Source organism: Athene cunicularia (genome assembly GCF_003259725.1).
Source record: "Athene cunicularia isolate RWA chromosome 1 unlocalized genomic scaffold, athCun1 chr1_part2, whole genome shotgun sequence".
NCBI classification, from domain to species: Eukaryota; Metazoa; Chordata; class Aves; order Strigiformes; family Strigidae; genus Athene; species Athene cunicularia.
In genome coordinates, this window is record NW_020799092.1 from 69949401 (window position 1) to 69967204 (window position 17804).

The following is a 17804-nucleotide window of genomic DNA, read 5'->3' on the forward strand; positions in this document are numbered from 1 at the left end:
TTCCTAAATAAAATACAACTGTATTCCATACTGATGCTGTAGAGGCTTTTCTGAAGTTCCATGTCTTATGATGTATACAGTTGGCTTCAACTTGGTTGAAAACTGCTGATGAGCTTAAAGTACTGGATAATTAGATTTTTAAACTTCACCATAGTGAATATTGTAAAAGGAGAGAAGAGGGTTTTTTTCTGAGTGGTGGTCTTCATCAATGAAGCTAATACCTTGTTATGTTTCTGTTACCTTGAGATGTGGAAATATGACATACATTTTTTTTTACCTCAGAGGTTAAGAAGATTATCAACAAAATATAGAACAGAGAAGATCTACCCAACAGCCACTGGAGAGAAAGAAGAAAACGTTAAAAAGAATAGATACAAGGATATATTGCCATGTAAGTCTGATTTACATGTTAATCAAAGGCAAAGGGAAGTGCTTGTTATTCTTAATGTGTTAGTTATTACTGAAAGGCAAAATTGAAGGTAATTTGCCGAAAGATAACTCATAACATTTTTATTTTTAACTTAGAAGGTGAAATAAATGAACATTTATATATTAGGAGCGCTATCACCTAAAGGTAAAATGTGTGGTAGGTCGCAAGCCATAACAAACTGACACTTTCATTTTAGCTTGGAATAGTCTAGAAGTTTACTAGGTGCTTAACTGTATTTTTTCCTTAGGAACGTGTTATTAATGGTTGAAAACAAACAAATGTCAGCATAAACTCTAGATGAAATTTTAAGGAGCCTTAAGGAAACCGGTTTGTGGGTTGAAGTAAAATAGATCCCTTTTTTTGATTGTTTGTATCCTGCAAACAGTGTGAGAGAACTTTCAGTGTTGCATTATCTTTGATTTGTGCTTTGCTAGAGCCCAAATTAAATTCTGTTTAATCCATGAACACAGAAAGCAGCAGTCAGAGCAGAACTTAAATTTTAAAACCACCAATGTGTGGATATAACAGATCAGTGATCTGTAATGACAATACTGCCTGTTACAAACTCACTTTCTGTAGCTTGTGGGGCCATGTATTTCATAAGCTCTTACTGTGCTTTTCAGTAAGAACAACCAAGGGTGAGATGAAAGGATAGCCGTCTGACAAATGCCATTTTTTCATATCCCAGAAGACTAACAACGGATGCATTTTACTGCTTAGCTTTCTCAGAAGTGTTAGGAGGTTTATAACCAATTTGAAGTTGAAAATGGTCTTAAGCATTGTTGGCTTTCACTTTCAGAATGCATTCTAGTGATAAATTCTGCTGAATTACAGTGTGTTTCAGATCGTTGTATACTTGTGTGCTGTTTTTCTAGTGCTGGAATTTTTTCTGTTTATCAGTCCTTGAAGCAAGAAGCAGCAATAAACTTTGCCCTTAAGCTATAGGCCCTAGGTTGTTTAACAAGGTGGGCATAGCACTTGCTACTGCAGTGAGAAGCAAAGACACATGTTCATATTTTGGTAGAGGATATATGTATAACATACATCACATGTTGAAGGCTAGTGTGCTACTAAGCTCAACTGCGGGAAAATAGTTAAATATCATTGGGTTTTTTATGTTTATTCTGTTTTTTTAGTTGGGAGGAAACCTGTTTAATGGATGGAGTGAAAAAGTGGAGAAGTTATTGTTGTCTTATTATTAAGAGTTGTAATGCTTTTTCTTCTGTGCTGGCATTTTGGTAGATCATGAACAATATAGCAAAATCTTAGCAGGACTTAAACTGAATCAATGAGACACTTAAAAGTTACTACAGTAGTGAATGGCTGCAACTAGAGTGGTAGACGTGCTTTTCTTTAATCTACATAAAAATAAAAACTAAGTTGTTGGGACCTGAGAGAGTACACAGATCACAGTGGGGAAAATGAGCAAACCTCAAAGCTGACATTGAGGAAGATTTTAGCTATATTATCAGTTAAAGCAAGAGTATATTCAAATATCTGAAGTTTCCAGCAATGAAGTGATGAGAGATCAGCTTGATAGAAATGAAAGCCAGGAGATGTTTTGGAGAAGGAAGAGGGATGATACTTTCCCAATCCTTTATAAATCCAGAAAAAAACCTTACGAATGTAACTTAATTGGAAATTAGTGCTATATTTATCAGAAATTGTTACTCCCACCAGAGAGATCAGTACCTCAATAGTAATGCAGTACTGGCTTCGGTGTAAAAGTGTGTGCGTGTTCACGTTACACTTTGCAAAGCCATCCTAAATGATAATTAAATGATACATGGTGTTCGCTGGTTACCTGAAGACACCAGTTAGCGATTGTGAATGGAGCATTTAGGCTATCTATAAATATCCAAGCCCTTAAATCTGAACCTGGAACCTGCAGTGGAATTTTTCTTGGAGAATTATGTTCCAGACCTAAAACTCTGAAAGAGGTGAGCTGTGGCAGATACAGGCAGGCTGGAAATGTTTCATGTTTGGAAACTGCTCCAGAACTTTGGGTCAACTCTGCTGGGAAGATAGGAGCCCCTCATTAGCCTACCACTTTAATTAGTCTGATCCACCATGTAGAAGTAGTTTTTAGTATTAAGTTTATGACACCTTTGCATGCTTATAAAGTGTTCTTGATTTTATATTATGGGAGTTTAATACAGTGTAGCCTATTTTAAGGTTTTCTCTAGGCCTTTATGTGAGAGCACGTTGTCTTCAGATCTGTGATCTAAATGTCTTGTAATCTACGCTTGTGCTTTTTTAGGAAGCATTACATGGTAACACAAACATTTTTTGCATGTTATCAGGACTCTGGCAGAAAATATCACTGTCTTGGAAGCAAGGATCTTGAAAGCTTTTTGGAAGAGCTTTCTGTATAGAAATAACTCTTAGCATGTACTGCTTGTGGGCATGGTACCCTGTTTTATTAGCAATGATGTTTTGAAAAAAAAGACCTCACCAAACCATATTTCCTCCTTTTAAATAGACTCTTTCTTTATGTTTTTTTCCTGAATATAGCTTTAATGAAAGTTTTAGCAGCTGTTCTGTGGTTGAGGAATTGACCCTGCGAGCAGAAAGTAACATAAATTGCTTGAGCAGATGCTGTTTCTGCAAATAGTTCTGTTCCCCAGTATGAATACAATATTTTTTTTAATTCTGGATTTCCGGTAGTTTGAATGACTTATATGTGATAGGTAGGAAGTTTGATATCAACAAGAGCTGGAAGGGCTGGTGCACCTGCCAAGTACCTACCTACCTTCTTAGTAAGAATCATCAAGTTTTTTTCTCTAATAAAGATACACGTAATTTTTTTTTCAATACCAAAAAGAATTCCAAGATGTTTAGCTTATTCTGTCAACTAGACTAATAAAGGCTATTTTAAAAACTGCTGAGGATTTTGGTCTCCAAATATCTCTTTTTATAAGACTCTTTCTCTGAAACACTCAGTAATGCTCGAGGCAGAAACTTGCAGTGTCAAAACCCCCTAAAGGAAGGAATCTGCTGCTTCTAGTTTAAAAGTGCCCCAGCAAAGTGTCTAGCCCAGTGTTTGGGGGATAGAAGTCAGTCTGTGCCTGAGCAATAACCCAGTGCATGTTTCGTGTTGTAATACTTGATGGAGTCATCCTTGACAGAGACTTTTAAGACCTACCAGCTGCTTTAACTATGCAATGGTGCATAGGTTCTTTCTGCTTTCTGTAAATGTGCCTTTAATTCTGGCCATCATGATCTGTGTTAAGACTCTGTAACTAAAATTTTGATTGCTGCTGATCGATTGAGTTTTGCTTCTTTGTAATGAATCGCTCTTGGAATTCCAGTAGTTGGTACTCTGTAAACTTGAGCATCAGAAGCAAATAGCAGTAGGAGCTACTCTGCTTATCCCTGCTTGAGTCGGTTCACCCATAAATTAAATTGACTGACTTGTTTGTGTGACTTAGCTTTGGGAAACATTCTTTAATGCTTAATTTCTTCTATACACATCATATGTACTATATATATATTATATTGACTGTTACATAGTGATTTACATGTGTTTGTAATTCTTGTTTAAAAAAAAAATTAAATTTTTCTTTTAGTTGATCATAGCCGGGTTAAACTGACCTTAAAAACTCCCCCACAAGATTCAGACTACATCAATGCAAACTTTATTAAGGTATGTATCTTAATGGTTCTTAAACTCTTTTTAAGCTTTTGTTTCATATTAGTGCAGTTTTAATATTATAGTCTGAGTTAAGAATTTAAAGCTGTGATGGAAGATTCTTTCTTTTATTATGGCTTGAATAAATGGCAAATGTGATGCCATTTATAAAGCAAATTTAAAAGTTTTAATATTACTCTTAAGTATAAGTAGAATATGAAATACTTCATTTTAATGTGACAAGCAACCAAACTGGAACTTTATACCGTAGGAAACTTGAGATTTAACAGTTTATGGTGTCAAAAATACCAGATTGTAAGAGAGGCTATTTTTAGGGATCTTAGAGGCATGTGACAAATTGTGTATGTTAATATGCATTTCTTGCTGTTCATGGCAGGTGTGGTAATGGAATTATATCTAACATTCTTAAACAGAAGTCAGAATTTGGCTAAAAGCCTGCTACACTTTTGTTTCAAAGTGTGAATATCTTGGGCTTTCCTTGTGGCCTTATTCTGATGCTGCTTTTGCACTGTAATGCTTATTTGCAATCAGGTGTTCCTATAAATCTCAATTCTTGAATATTTAGTCTGAGAAGCTAAATGTAAATATTTTCAAGTTTTATATAAAATTTTAAAAGTTTGGCTTTCTGAAATGTGGTATTACTGGGAAGGGGGAACTTAAATTTGTTCAAGGGATGCTTTTTAGAAGAAAGATTTTTAAAATTTTCATCACTAAATGGTGGAATAAGAAAGAAAATACAGACTTCAAGTGAATCTTCAGAATCTGAACATGAAGAAACAGCCTATTATGGTCTCTGGCAGCACAGTAGCTGTTATAATCTTGGGCTCCTTTGAAATCACCAGCAAAATTCCCTGTAATGTAAATGGGACTTAGATTTTATATTCACCCTTCCTGTTGTATCAAAAAAATAGATATTTTTCATTAGTATAACCTAAAGCCTTTTTTATTCAGTGCAGATAAATTTCCTTTATAAACATTAATGGTTCCTTTGTGCAATCCTAGGGAGTACATGGGCCAAAAGCATATGTTGCTACCCAGGGACCATTAGCAAATACAGTAATAGACTTCTGGAGGATGATATGGGAATACAATGTTGCCGTAAGTACCTTCTTACAAACCAAAATTGGGTATTACCTTATTTCATGGCAGAGTGATTGTGTATCTTTTGCCTGATCTGGCTACTACCAAAAGTGTTGACTGTAATTTAATCTATTTACTTCTCAAATCTCATGTTGGTAAATAGCCACTATGTATTATTAATATTACTTATTCTATTTAATAATGTAAATTCAGAGTAATAATTTTATTGAATGAATCATGCATACTTACAAATAGGTCCTGTAGGAGACCTTACAACTCTGACGATGTAGACTGACAAAATCAGATACAGAAGCAGCATGTGAAACAAAAAAAAAGTCTCTTTTTATTTATGCAAATTTTGTGTTACTTGTTGGTTTATATATTCTACATATGTTTAAACAACTATTGTCAGGAGTTAACTTTTAACTACTGTGAAAATTGGATAAGTTCAGGAAATTATTTCTGAAAATATTTTTTGTTGTATCAAAAAATCACTTAAATCATGGTTACTTATTGTAACAAATGGCTTACCTGTTGGTGCATTTTGATGGTTCTATTCACATTAATGTATCTGAAGTAGCTTACCCTGCGAAATATGATTCTTGTTTTTTAAGTAAGTTTTGCACATATTTTAATCAGTCTATGTAATTTTAAGCAAATACAGCTATGTTTCTTCCAGTTGGCAAATGGTTCTGTATTTTTATAATTAAGTTTAGACTTTACAGTCAGGCTGAATAAATAAGGTATTTGTATAGGATTACACTGAATTCAAATTAAGTAGCCTTACAATGTTGTATTAGTGTTACAGACTGTTTTATGAAGGATAAAAGTTGACTACCATTTTAGAATTAAAAAGAGTATGCATCTGCAGGCAGGAAAACCAGTATTAATGTGTCTCTTCGGTAGTAACCAGTTAAGGATTGTCAGTATCTGCCCAGGTACAAGCAAGCAGTAAAGTGTTGGTGAATTTACTTTATCTAAAATCAGTTATCTTTAAGCATCTTTTTTTCATTTCAGATAATTGTAATGGCCTGTCGAGAATTTGAAATGGGAAGGGTACGTACAATAAATACAAAAGTAAACAGGCATTGCCCATGCAGACCAGTATGCCTGTGAAGCTTCATATGCCAAATCCATAACTGTAAAAATCTGCCAGATTGAATGAAAATACCTATCCTTATATTTGTATGTATATAAGATAGTGAATGCAACTGCTTTTCTCTGCTCCATTTATAGTGTTACATTACTAGTTAGGTATCATCTCAGTAGAATGTGTGTGTTTGTATCCAGAATTGTACCAATGGTCTGTTACTGGTCATGTTGCTATGGGAAAAAAATCTTGCTCTTTGTGGGATGTAGGCCAGTTATCAAAATCCTGAGTCCTTCAGAATTTCCTGTCAATTGATACAGCTGCAAAAACAATCTATCTTTTTAATTTCTGTGCTATATTCTTATGACCTGAGGAGCTAAAAAAAAGCGTGGTCTAGAATTGCGAACTCCAAACTTTCCCAAAACTAGATTAGCTCTCATTGTTTCCCTTTGAATGATATGTGTTTACACATATGTAGGCAGTCATGAAGTTTGTGTCCCAATTTACAGAGTGTCTTTTGGCTGTATTTATTGGTCATCTGTTTTTTTTGTTTGGTTTTTCTTTTGGTATTCAAAAAAAGAGACATTTTACTATGTTAAAAGAAGTCCAGCCAAGGCACCAGTGGGCAGATGTTAAGGTAGAACACCAAATGAGAGAGAGAATAGGGCATTCAAGATTATAATTTTGTCAGCTCTGCTTGTGTTAATCATCATCTTTCAGTACTAGACATTAATTGAACTAGGATTCTTTGCTTTAACAGAAAAAATGTGAACGTTACTGGCCTCTGTATGGAGAAGCAGCTGTAACTTTTGGACCATTTCGTGTTTCTTGTGTAAGTATAAAGCTTTATAAATGTCCTGGTTCAGCTAGGATAGGGTTAAGTTTCCCCAGCAGGGGGAAGGGATGTCCAGCTGGGTTATTCATACCATGCTGACTCGGGTCTGGCGCAGCAGTGCGGGAAGCTTTCCTTTGTGGCTTTTGTCACGGGAAGCACGCGCGGCGGGCTGGCTGTGTTCACTGCGGTATTTCTCTGTATATCTTTTGTCTTGTTTACTGCTATTACTGTTTATTGTTGTTATTATTGCTATTGTTGTTGTTCAGATTGTTTATTACACTGTTGTACTGAATTTCTTCTTATTTTAACCCAGGGTTTGTGCCCTACTTGTGTCTGAGGGTGGGGGAGGGACAACGGCAATGTGGTCTTAGGTCCTGGCAGGGCTTAAACCAACACAATAAATTAATTTTGAAAGATTTAATTATTTTGTAACTTAAAATAACTGTTCAATAAACAGTTTGCATTACAAAACAAATGCTTTTTTAATTGTTCGATACCAAGTATTGCACAAAAACTCTCAAAGGGATGCAGTGGAAAACAATGTGTGTATCTAAACTGTGCATTGCTTGAATCCTCCATACTTTTAATCTTTTTTTCTTTTTTTTGTTTTGTTTTTTTTGTTTGTTTGTTTGTTTTTTGTTTTGTTTTTTAGTATGGAACCTGTGTGCCTTTGTCTTGTATCTTTTTGTGTATCATTTCTTTAGCTTTACATGATATAGTTTTGAATGACTGTACCATACTCAAGAAATCAAATAATATTCATACTCTTGTTTCCTTCTGTTATGAGTTGTGTATTCTGGATGTGCATGAGAAATGAAAGTAACACTGGAATAGGTTATATTCTTTAAGTTACATAATTAGAAGTTACATAAAGTTAATTAGCATGAATAAAGAAAATAGAAACTAAATTCCTGATTTTTTTTTTTTTAAACTTGTTTCTGTTGGTAATGGATACAGGTTTATTTGGAAATACTTCCTTTGTTTCTTTGTATTGTTGCTTTTAAAATCAAAACAAAGAGTAGCAGATCACCATGAGATCTGAATCTTTTCCTGGAGAATTCCTGGGAGTTAACTGTCAAGTAAGCTATGATTCCAGAAAAACAGACAAACTGAATGTTTCAGTTGTATGTTGTTGGTGCTATCAGGAGTTCTGATCTCTGAGCATAACTGCTAGAGCCTCTTCCAGTTTTGATACTTACACATAAAGGGGTAACACAAGGGTTTCTGACGGATTAATAGGCAGGAAGAGGGACTGTGGATAACTCCTACGTACAGCACGGCAGGGAGTGGAAAGTTATCATTCCTTGGCACCTGCCATCAGCATCAGACAAGAGTATATACTCCAATGTGTTTTTGAAATCATCTTTCCTTGATAGGGAAAGCTGAACAGTAAAAGAAAGTAAATACAATTTCACAAAAGGAGACCACAGCAGGAACTCACTTCATTAATTGTGAGGTTTTCAGGGTATGGGTGAGGATACAATGTGTGGGAGCGTAGCCACCGAAGTCAGTATGATCAGCCTTCTTTAGGTGTGGGTTAGTATCCGGTTGCCTTTGTACACACCTGTTTATGTATCTTTATTCCTTCCTGCTTTAAACACACTTTGTGGCCTGTTTGTCCAGCTTCTAGCTCCTGGAGTTGTGATCACATAGCCTTCATTTCCAGGTGACACCAGGGGCCATCTGGCCTATCATATTGAGTTCAGTGGCAGCCTAATTACTTAAGGGAAGAGAATAGAAAATAAGTCTCCTTGTACTTGTTGGCTTCTACCGATGGAGTAGCAGGAATTCCTTAATTGGCTGTTGCCTCTGGATTATCAATATTTTCATAATGTAGTGGATGATGAATTTGGCTAATTATTTTGTTTGGATTTTGGTTTTTGTCACTTGTTCTTTCAGACATTCATATTGTGTTGTTGGAAGAAAACACTTCCTTGTGTCTTTTTATAATCTTACCACCTGGTAGTTTAATCAGATTCTATTATGTTCTTCTAGTCAACATTAGGATGTGAATGAAACCTTGCATCAAACTGTTGAGTATAGCTGTCATCAATATAAATGATCTTACTGTGAACTCTTTACACTGGAGTTCATGATTGGCCTTAGTTGTTCACTTACTCTAAAACAGTGGAATTGATATATTCAAAATTGATCTCAAAACTGTTTTTTTTCTTTTCCTTAACTAAAAATTACTTGCGATTGGAGAGGAATTGTTGCTGTTTTCTAGCTGAAGTGCTTTAAGTTATTCAGAAAAAGCTGGCATGACAGTTTATCGAGCTATTCTTATTCTTTGAAATAATTTAGCAAGAACACTTCAGGTTAATCTTGTCAGGAAAGCATATACTTAGAAGTTTTAGTGTATGAAGATTCTGAGTAGCCTTTTACTACTTTAAGTAAATGTAAAAGTTGGCTTGGGGGTTTTGGGGTTTTGTGTATGTTGATTTTGTTGTTGTTGTTATTGTTTTTTCCCTGTAAGTAGTGGGTAATGGTCATATGGCAGGTATTTGTGAAAAAAGATTGTGTGTACCTTGTAATTGACATCTCAGCTACAGTTGAGAATGTATCACCTTTGGGTACAATGGTGTGTATGGGCTCCATTGCTGCTAGCTATGTACTCTCCTTTAAACCTTCGAGGTGTTGCAGTTGTTTTCCTGATGGAAAATGGTAAATTTCAGTAGTAGGTAGGAATGCATTAAAGTATATATGCAGTCTCCTAAATTCACTGTGGGAAGCTGTTGTTAAGCTTTTAAAGGCATCTTCAAATTGTGATCTTACTGATATTTTAAGTACAGTTATATTGTGTGGTGTCTACAGTATAAACTTCCCTTAATGTTCCAAAGGCAGATTTGAAAATTCTGGGAGCCTCGATGCTATGCTTTTTCGCCACAACCAAGATAATGACAAAAATCCATTCAGATGCATCCTTAATTGAAAATAATAGAAGGGGAAAAATGAAAGGAGATGTCACAGCATAGGGTGATAAGAGGCTGAAATTTACACAGCAGAATCGTTATAGAAGGATGGCTGCGGGAGGCAATCTATAAGTTAAATGTATGGAGAAATAAAGTGAAAAAGTGCTTTGAAATACTCTTACAGGGTTTATTGGTTTCAGGAGCAGGCTAGACGCTGTTTTGAAAAAACACGTTTTTATTTTAAGTAAAAGTAACATCTTTCACACATAACTTGTGTAGTTGCTGCTGTTTTAAAATGAGTGCAGTTTTGCCTGCCTTTTAGGGCAGTCGTACATACAGACCTAGTAAACTAAAAAAAAAAAGACACATAAGTTTAAAGTTTGGGTTTTCACTTATATCGTGTTCACTGCATACTGATCTTTTTTCCAATTCATTACTGTTTCCTTGTGTTTAGGAAGCTGAGCAAGCAAGAACAGATTACTTCATTAGAACATTATTACTTGAATTTCAGAATGTAAGTATATAATTACTTCTGGTCTTTAATGGTTGCTCAAAGGTCTCTAAAATGATAGGTGGAGGAAACTCATGAGAAAATATCTTCACTTTTTTAGGTGACTGTATAAATCAAGTTGAGAAGTGTGTTAAAAGCTTAGTATATAAGAAAAGAGTAGTGAAACTCTACCTGTCTTTATGTATGTTCTTGGTTAGCCAAAGGTGTGTGTGGTCTTCATTAGCATGTGTTAACAACTAGAAAACTTCTGGCATGGTTTGAGAATTTCACTGTTTACCCCAGCTGAAAATAGGATGACAAACCGAACCAAACTTGTCAAAAAAACATGATTCCTCTAGTTAAGTTCTTTTTGGGTAAATTATGTGTACTGGTTAGAATTTGTCCTATATTTGGGGGTTTTACAGGGTTAAAAGATATTTCTGATGCCTGTTCATATATTTGTATTGCCAAATAAAAATAAAGCAAGAATGACAACACCTTTAGTGATTTATTTTTTTTTTTTCCCTGAAGTTTTTCACTATAGCTTGTAAGAAGTTACTCTTTTTGGAATTGAAATAGATATGAAAAACATGGAATGGTCTTGATTAAATTGAGTTGCATTGTCTTTTTGCTTGGTGAACTTCTTCATGGGGGAATTGTATATAATATAAAGGGTCAAGATAGAAATGTACTTCTAAAAGTGAGCTCAAGACTTAGGAATTCTTAAAGATTTGATATGCTAGTTTTCAAGATGTAGAATTGATTTACCAGACAAGTATTCTGACAAACCAGTTCATTTACACTATTTGTTAAGTTGGCAGCTGTAAATATCATTACTATGAGTTTCTTTATGGAAGAAATTGATTTTATTCATCGTAGTGAAAACTTATGACACAAACAACTGTAAAACACGAGACCTACTTCATAAACTATGTTACGTTAATTGTGAAAATTGTCATATTTTCAATGAAATAAAAGTGCTTTCATTCCCATGTAAGTGTTAAGAATGAATGATTTAAGCCTGTCTTGCAAACTATGCAAGTGTCAGATTTGAGGTGACTAATTTTCTGAAAAGCAACTATCAGTAAATTAAGTGTGGAGCTGTTCTGCAAAACCATGAAGGCTGACAGTCTATTTTACAGAATACCTGTCACTTTATTTAGCATTCTATATTAAGAAATTATTTATTACAGGTTAGTCTCACTTATGGTTATGTTTTCTTTAGCAATGCTTTGTTCCTTTTCAACAACTGATACCACAGCAGTTATGAAAACTGTTTACCCATGAAGGGAGTGATTTTTTTTTTTAATTTTTTTTTTTTTTTTTCTTGTCTGCAGTAGCTTGCCAGGTGCTTGCAGTGGAATGCATGAACTTAATTAATTTCTGTTAGTGTGTCCTGAATATTCATAACTGAGCATGCTGTGAAACTTTTTAGATAGCAGAAATTAACTGCATGATAACTGTGATGTTTACAACATTTTTTTAAATGGTGCACTTAGAACTGAAAAGATACCCCAAAGCCGAACCTACGTTACTGTTAATACCTGAACATGATGAGAACTGGTTACTTCAGAAACTATAGCTAGTTTATATTTTGCTTGCGTGTACTATACATGCAAATCATGCTTAGCTACTTGACTTCCATGAGTTTCCATTTCAGTTAATATTTATAGGATGCCTGTGTACTACATAAAAACGTAGTAGTAACAAAAAGCTATCGTTTGTGCTATGCTGTTAATCTTAGTAAAGAGCTCAAAGTTTATGTTCCTTTAAGGAGCAGGGTAACTGAATGGATTAACAAGATAGGTTGATATTAAATTCATGCAGCTAATAAAATGATCTTTCTTCAGACTTACATAGCACATTTGTTCCAGTATTTCTGTGAGTGCACATTTTGGTGATGAATTTGTAGACTTTTCATATTTTGAAGAATTCTAAGTGTAGCCTTGAACTTTGGAGGAAAATAAGTATTTGTGGTATAAAGTGTGGAGCTTTAAGAGTAAACTTAAACTTTCTGGTTTTTGATAATAATGAAAACTTTTGTCACCTTCTGTAAAATTTTCAGTGGAGTATCATACAAAATATTATGTAAAAGACTTTAAAATTCATGTAAATATACAAAGTTATTCTAACTTTTAGGAGGTAAACCAGTTTAATGTTTGAAGAATGTTTTACGCTAAACCACCAGGTTATTTCTTAAAAAGTGGCAGTGAAAAAAGGACTGTGAAAGTTCCTTTAAATTTTTAATCTCCATATAAAAAGCATAAATTCAGAGCTTTTTTCCCTGAAAAAGGATTTTTCACATTTTGCTAATATGAAAAATTCCTGGCTGTGTCTCTTTAAGTGTAATTAAGTAACAGTTACTGGTGGACCTTAATAAGCAGCTGTAACTTTTCTTCCTCCTTACTGATAACATTGGTTTTACATAATCGGTTGGATTTTAAAAATTTCATTTATTAGGTTGGATTTTCTCTTGTTTTGTCTATTTTTTAATAGCTACAGTGCTTCCACAGGCCTGGCAAAAGTAAAGTATTAAAAATGGTTGGGTCAATCGAAGACGATACAAATTTCCATGCTCAAGAGGCCCATATGTTGCTTCTCAAATAACTAAACAGAAGGTAGCATAGGTCTTGTAACTTGTAACCTGTAACACTGATGAAAAATTCATATGCCTCTCTAGTAGATTACTTTGAAGATATACTAGAAGCCAGAGATGTGACAGCAGCATGGAAAGGTGCAGTAGAACTAGCTGTACTGCAGATGGTTTGGATAATTACAAGAAAGGATTTGGTCTTTGAGGGATTCAGGTAGCTGAGTAACAAGGCTGTTCTAAAGCCTGCTTCTTACCTTGTTTTTAGTACTACTGTAACATGAGAACTAGATTAAAAGTTTATCTACTGTTGTTGCAAGTGTAGTCTGTATTTAGATATGGCCTGAATTATTTCTCTCATTTTATTAATTTTCCTCTGCACGCGCGCGCACACACACACACACTCACACTCACTTTATTTTGTAATGTCACAAAACAACAACCACCTTCCCCCTTCACTTTTTTTTTTTCCAATGTAAGTTACTGGAGTACTATTGGAAGAAGAACCTTTCATGGTGGTCTTTTCCTTTCTCCCTTTCAAAGTTTATGACTAAGGACAGAGAATCTTTTAACACAGTGCAGCATTGTGGGTTCTTTAATCCATATATTGTGGAGAGGGATTTCTGTGAACTGTCTCATAGTACTTTCTCCTATGCATTAGCAGCACTCAAAATATTATTTCAGAATTTCCTTTTTGTTTTTCGAAGTGGTACAAGCTGTAGGGTTTTTTAATACCATAAATGGCTTTGCTTGTCCATGTTCAATTATGCAAAAAGTGAAGGTTCATAGAACTAATTTTCATACAAACTCCTCAAACATGTATTAACACCTTCCTTTCTCCCTCCTTCCCTCCTTCCCTCCCTCCCTCTCCTTTAGGAGACTCGTAGTGTCTATCAGTTTCATTATGTTAACTGGCCTGACCATGATGTCCCTTCATCTTTTGACTCTATTCTGGACATGATCAGCTTGATGAGAGAATATCAGGAACATGAAGACGTACCAATCTGCATACACTGCAGGTATCAAATACATTTATTTTTTAAGTTTATAAACGCTTCAATTCTTTTGAAGTCTAGACTTTTGGTATGAGATGTTCTAGTTTGATTCTAAACCAGAATTTGTTTACTTACTCCTTTTTGGGAAACTAAAATATTTCCTCATGTCAAAACTTGGCTCAAAATCATACAGTCATTGCCTTAAAACTCATGCCACAGTGAAATTCTGCTTCTATTTCAGTTCAAGACAGAATATCAATCAGAAAAGAATTAGTCTTTGAAAATGAAACTGTTTTGTGGTTCTTAAGACACTTATATCATCATTAGGACAAAATAGACTTTGAAAATCATTACATATCAGATATAGGAGTGAAAGCTCCGTTCTCAATAGGAGAGACTACATAGCAGATGCATCACTATCTAAGAACTTTTTTGTCTATCTTCTAACATGACAAAAAAGATCTCTAATGAGCATGCTGTAGTTTTCTGTTGGTAAGTCTTTGGTTCTGAGCAGCAGTTTCATCTTTGACATGAAATTTGGCTAACAGAAGGACTGGTGAAACTAAACTGCCATGAAAATGTTTTGGTGAATTGAGAGTTTCTCACAGTTTCTCTGGATGGTTCTTGCCTATGGCATTTGATACTTTTTAAAGCAAAAAATGTCTTGTATGTCAGAAAAACTGCATTCAGAATCATAAGCCAGGAAATGTTAAATTCTTTGGAGTCATTAACTCTTTAGAGCTTGGTTATTCTCCAAGTGTATAGAAATCTACTGTGTTTAGTGGCATTCTTTTTTAACTTGTCACTCTAAGTCGCTGATCTCTACCGCCATAAAAAACCCTTACATAGCACTGAAATCCACTTTACTTAGTCCTGTTTCTCTTGGATTTCAATAGAGTTGTGAAGGTTGGCTCTTCACAACAGTATAATTATAATAAATATGCATGCATAGCTGTCTGTAAAATAAAGGAATTTATACTATTAGGAAGAATAAATGTGGTACTTCACTGTTATTTTTTTGTAACTTTCATATCTAAGGTTTTTAGATAAAATGCAGAAAATACACTAAATCAGTAAAATGCGGGAAGTCTTTCAACATATTCTGTTCTGCCTTTTAACATATCTATCATTAAACTTTGACGAAATCCCTAGTGTTCAAGCAGTGGTAACTAGGAATAATATGACAGAGAAGGCAACCAACATGTCAGCATTGAAGCATCTTTCATGACTACAGTTCCAATTGGCTACGAAAAACTTGCATTAAGAACTTCAGTGCTTCATTTTGCACTTTGCAGTGCTAATTCTTTTATCTTTAAGACACTATAGAGTCAGATTTAGTGAGTTTTATGGTGGTTGAGCGATTTTTTTTTTTTTTTTTTTTCCCGCTCTGGAAATATAAAGGTTATAGTGTGTTTTTAACAAAATAATTTCTAACACACCTAAATGTTTATGTTCATAGTGCAGGGTGTGGAAGAACAGGAGCCATCTGTGCCATAGATTATACATGGAATTTGCTTAAAGCTGGGGTAAGGAATCTTAAATGAAGACATTTTATGGAATTTGATCATTTTGTAACAATGATTGAGCTCCCAAATGTTCTAAAACAGTGTAAGATGTTCCAAAATTCTTTTGATAGGTTGGATGTTTTAGTTTCATTACATGCATGCTTTAGTGTGGACTTAATTTCCTTTGACAGCAAATTTTTATCTAAAAAAAAAAAAAATCGTTCTGAAATTCTAAATATTTTTAAAATGTTTCAATCTAAAGTGATTTTAAATTCAACTTTTTCAATGTTTCAGCTTAGCCTTTAGGAGCTGCAAGATTATCTCAAATGTACAGGGATAACTTCTCTCGGGGGGTTTTAGGTTATGAAGCATCATTAATGTTGCAGTGTCATATTAATACTTTAATTGGATGTCTCATTTTCAGAATACTTGAAATGCTCTCATCTGGTCTAAATCAAATGTTTAAAACCAGTTCTGGAGAGGAATTGCTTTTTTAAAAAAGATTTTGAATAGCTACAATGTGTAGAGAACAGAGGCTTTACCTGCAGAAGTTAAACATACTTTTGGGTGTCAAACATCTTTTGTATTGCTGTTCTGACAGTTACATCTATGTAATTGACTTCTTTCTATATTTCAGAAAATACCTGAAGAATTCAATGTATTTAATTTAATACAGGAAATGAGGACACAAAGGCATTCTGCAGTGCAGACAAAGGTATAGTTTGGTTTTAAATTAATCTTGATCATACAATAACATACCATCATTATTTGTAAAGACCTCATGCACTAACTTTTATCTGGTAACCTACTACAGGAGCAGTATGAACTTGTCCATCGAGCCATAGCACAACTGTTTGAAAAGCAACTACAAAAATATGAAAGTTGTGCAGACTGGAAGATTGCAGATGGAGTGGTATGTGTCTTTTCCATATGAGTTTCAATCAGTTGTAGCTGTTAGCTTCTGATCAAGATTTTCCTCTAAAATCTAGTTGTTAAAGTTAAGTTTTCAGTGGTGTTAAGCACATACAGAACTTGTTTGGAGTACAAGTGTTTTTTGCTGAGTAAGGACAGCTAGCATGTATTCAACTTGCACAGAGGACTTGGTTGTAAAAGTTGAGACAGATAATTAAAGGAATGCCTATTGCATATACCAAATGCAATTGTAATGGGGGAAGCAGTAGAAAGAATTCTAGTATGGATGAAATGCAGGACACTTAACTCAATTTTTAAATTGTGAAATGTCCCCTTACCCTAGTGAGGTGGCAGTAGTTAACAGCTGATCGTTGCTTTGTCAGCACTTAACCAGCTCTGATGTATTGGTAGCAAATGAAATTTTGTCTAAGCCTAGCCTTCTGCAAATTACCTGTTAAACAGCATGATAAGGAGTAAGTTAGAAATAAAACTCTAGCCTACTTCTACATGTATTTATATATAAATAAAAATATACATGTGTGTACACATATAAACAAAAAATTACACACATGTGTATGCGCATATAGATGAATTCTATCTTGGCTAGGTTAAACTTTTGAAAGGCAAAAACTTCACTGAATTTTTTTCTTCCTTCCCCCCCCAGTGTGGTGTTGGACCCAATTTTAAACCAGTAGATAAGCATTGATCTGACTCATCAGCTGAGACTTAGATACTGCATACTGTTTTGTACTGCTGTGGTCTTGGCCTAACACAGCCTTAATGTAGTTGAGCAGGACTGGTAGTGAATGATATTAAGTTCTCATATTGTATTGAAGTACTGTTTGCACCAGAACAGATTGGGGGAAGGAAAAATAACTTAAAAATGTCTGTTTCAGGAAGCTTCATACTCTACCCTTTTAACAAAAGGATAAAAAAACCTTGGAAACATAATATTCTTCATTAGTAATCATGGTATTTGCGGATTTTTCTGTGGTTTTTGTTGTTCCACTTTAAATTTCATGTCCCTTAGTGTTTTTTCGCTTTTTATGTTTAGATATGTTTTCTTGGCTGCTACACCATGGAAAATGGCTTTTTGTATTGATATATTCTTTCTCTCTCCCACAGTCCAGAACTGCATACTACCCTTTACCCCCTTGGACTGTGTTTTGTTTATTCAGTAATTTTATTTGTCCCTTCAGTACCTAGTTGATGTAGGGTCTATAACTAAACATTTTTCATTCTTGGAAAAAAGGTATATAACCTTCTGTTAACTCTTAAGAATTTATCAGTTCATGCAATAGTTTTGAGGTCTT

The 17804-nt window shown here is 34.5% G+C and overlaps 1 protein-coding gene across 1 annotated transcript in view; it reads left to right on the forward strand.

Moving 5' to 3' along the window:
• The first annotated feature begins 281 nt into the window (after positions 1-281).
• PTPN12 (protein tyrosine phosphatase, non-receptor type 12) overlaps positions 282-17804 on the forward strand; it is a 49214-nt gene continuing 31691 nt past the window's right edge. Inside the window, exons 1-10 of the mRNA XM_026868126.1 lie at positions 282-391; positions 4000-4076; positions 5085-5180; positions 6180-6218; positions 7013-7084; positions 10454-10513; positions 13956-14098; positions 15534-15600; positions 16217-16294; positions 16394-16492. Coding sequence (XP_026723927.1) covers positions 5157-5180; positions 6180-6218; positions 7013-7084; positions 10454-10513; positions 13956-14098; positions 15534-15600; positions 16217-16294; positions 16394-16492 — 582 coding nt within the window. The 5' untranslated portion in view covers positions 282-391; positions 4000-4076; positions 5085-5156. The remainder of the gene's footprint in view (positions 392-3999; positions 4077-5084; positions 5181-6179; positions 6219-7012; positions 7085-10453; positions 10514-13955; positions 14099-15533; positions 15601-16216; positions 16295-16393; positions 16493-17804) is intronic.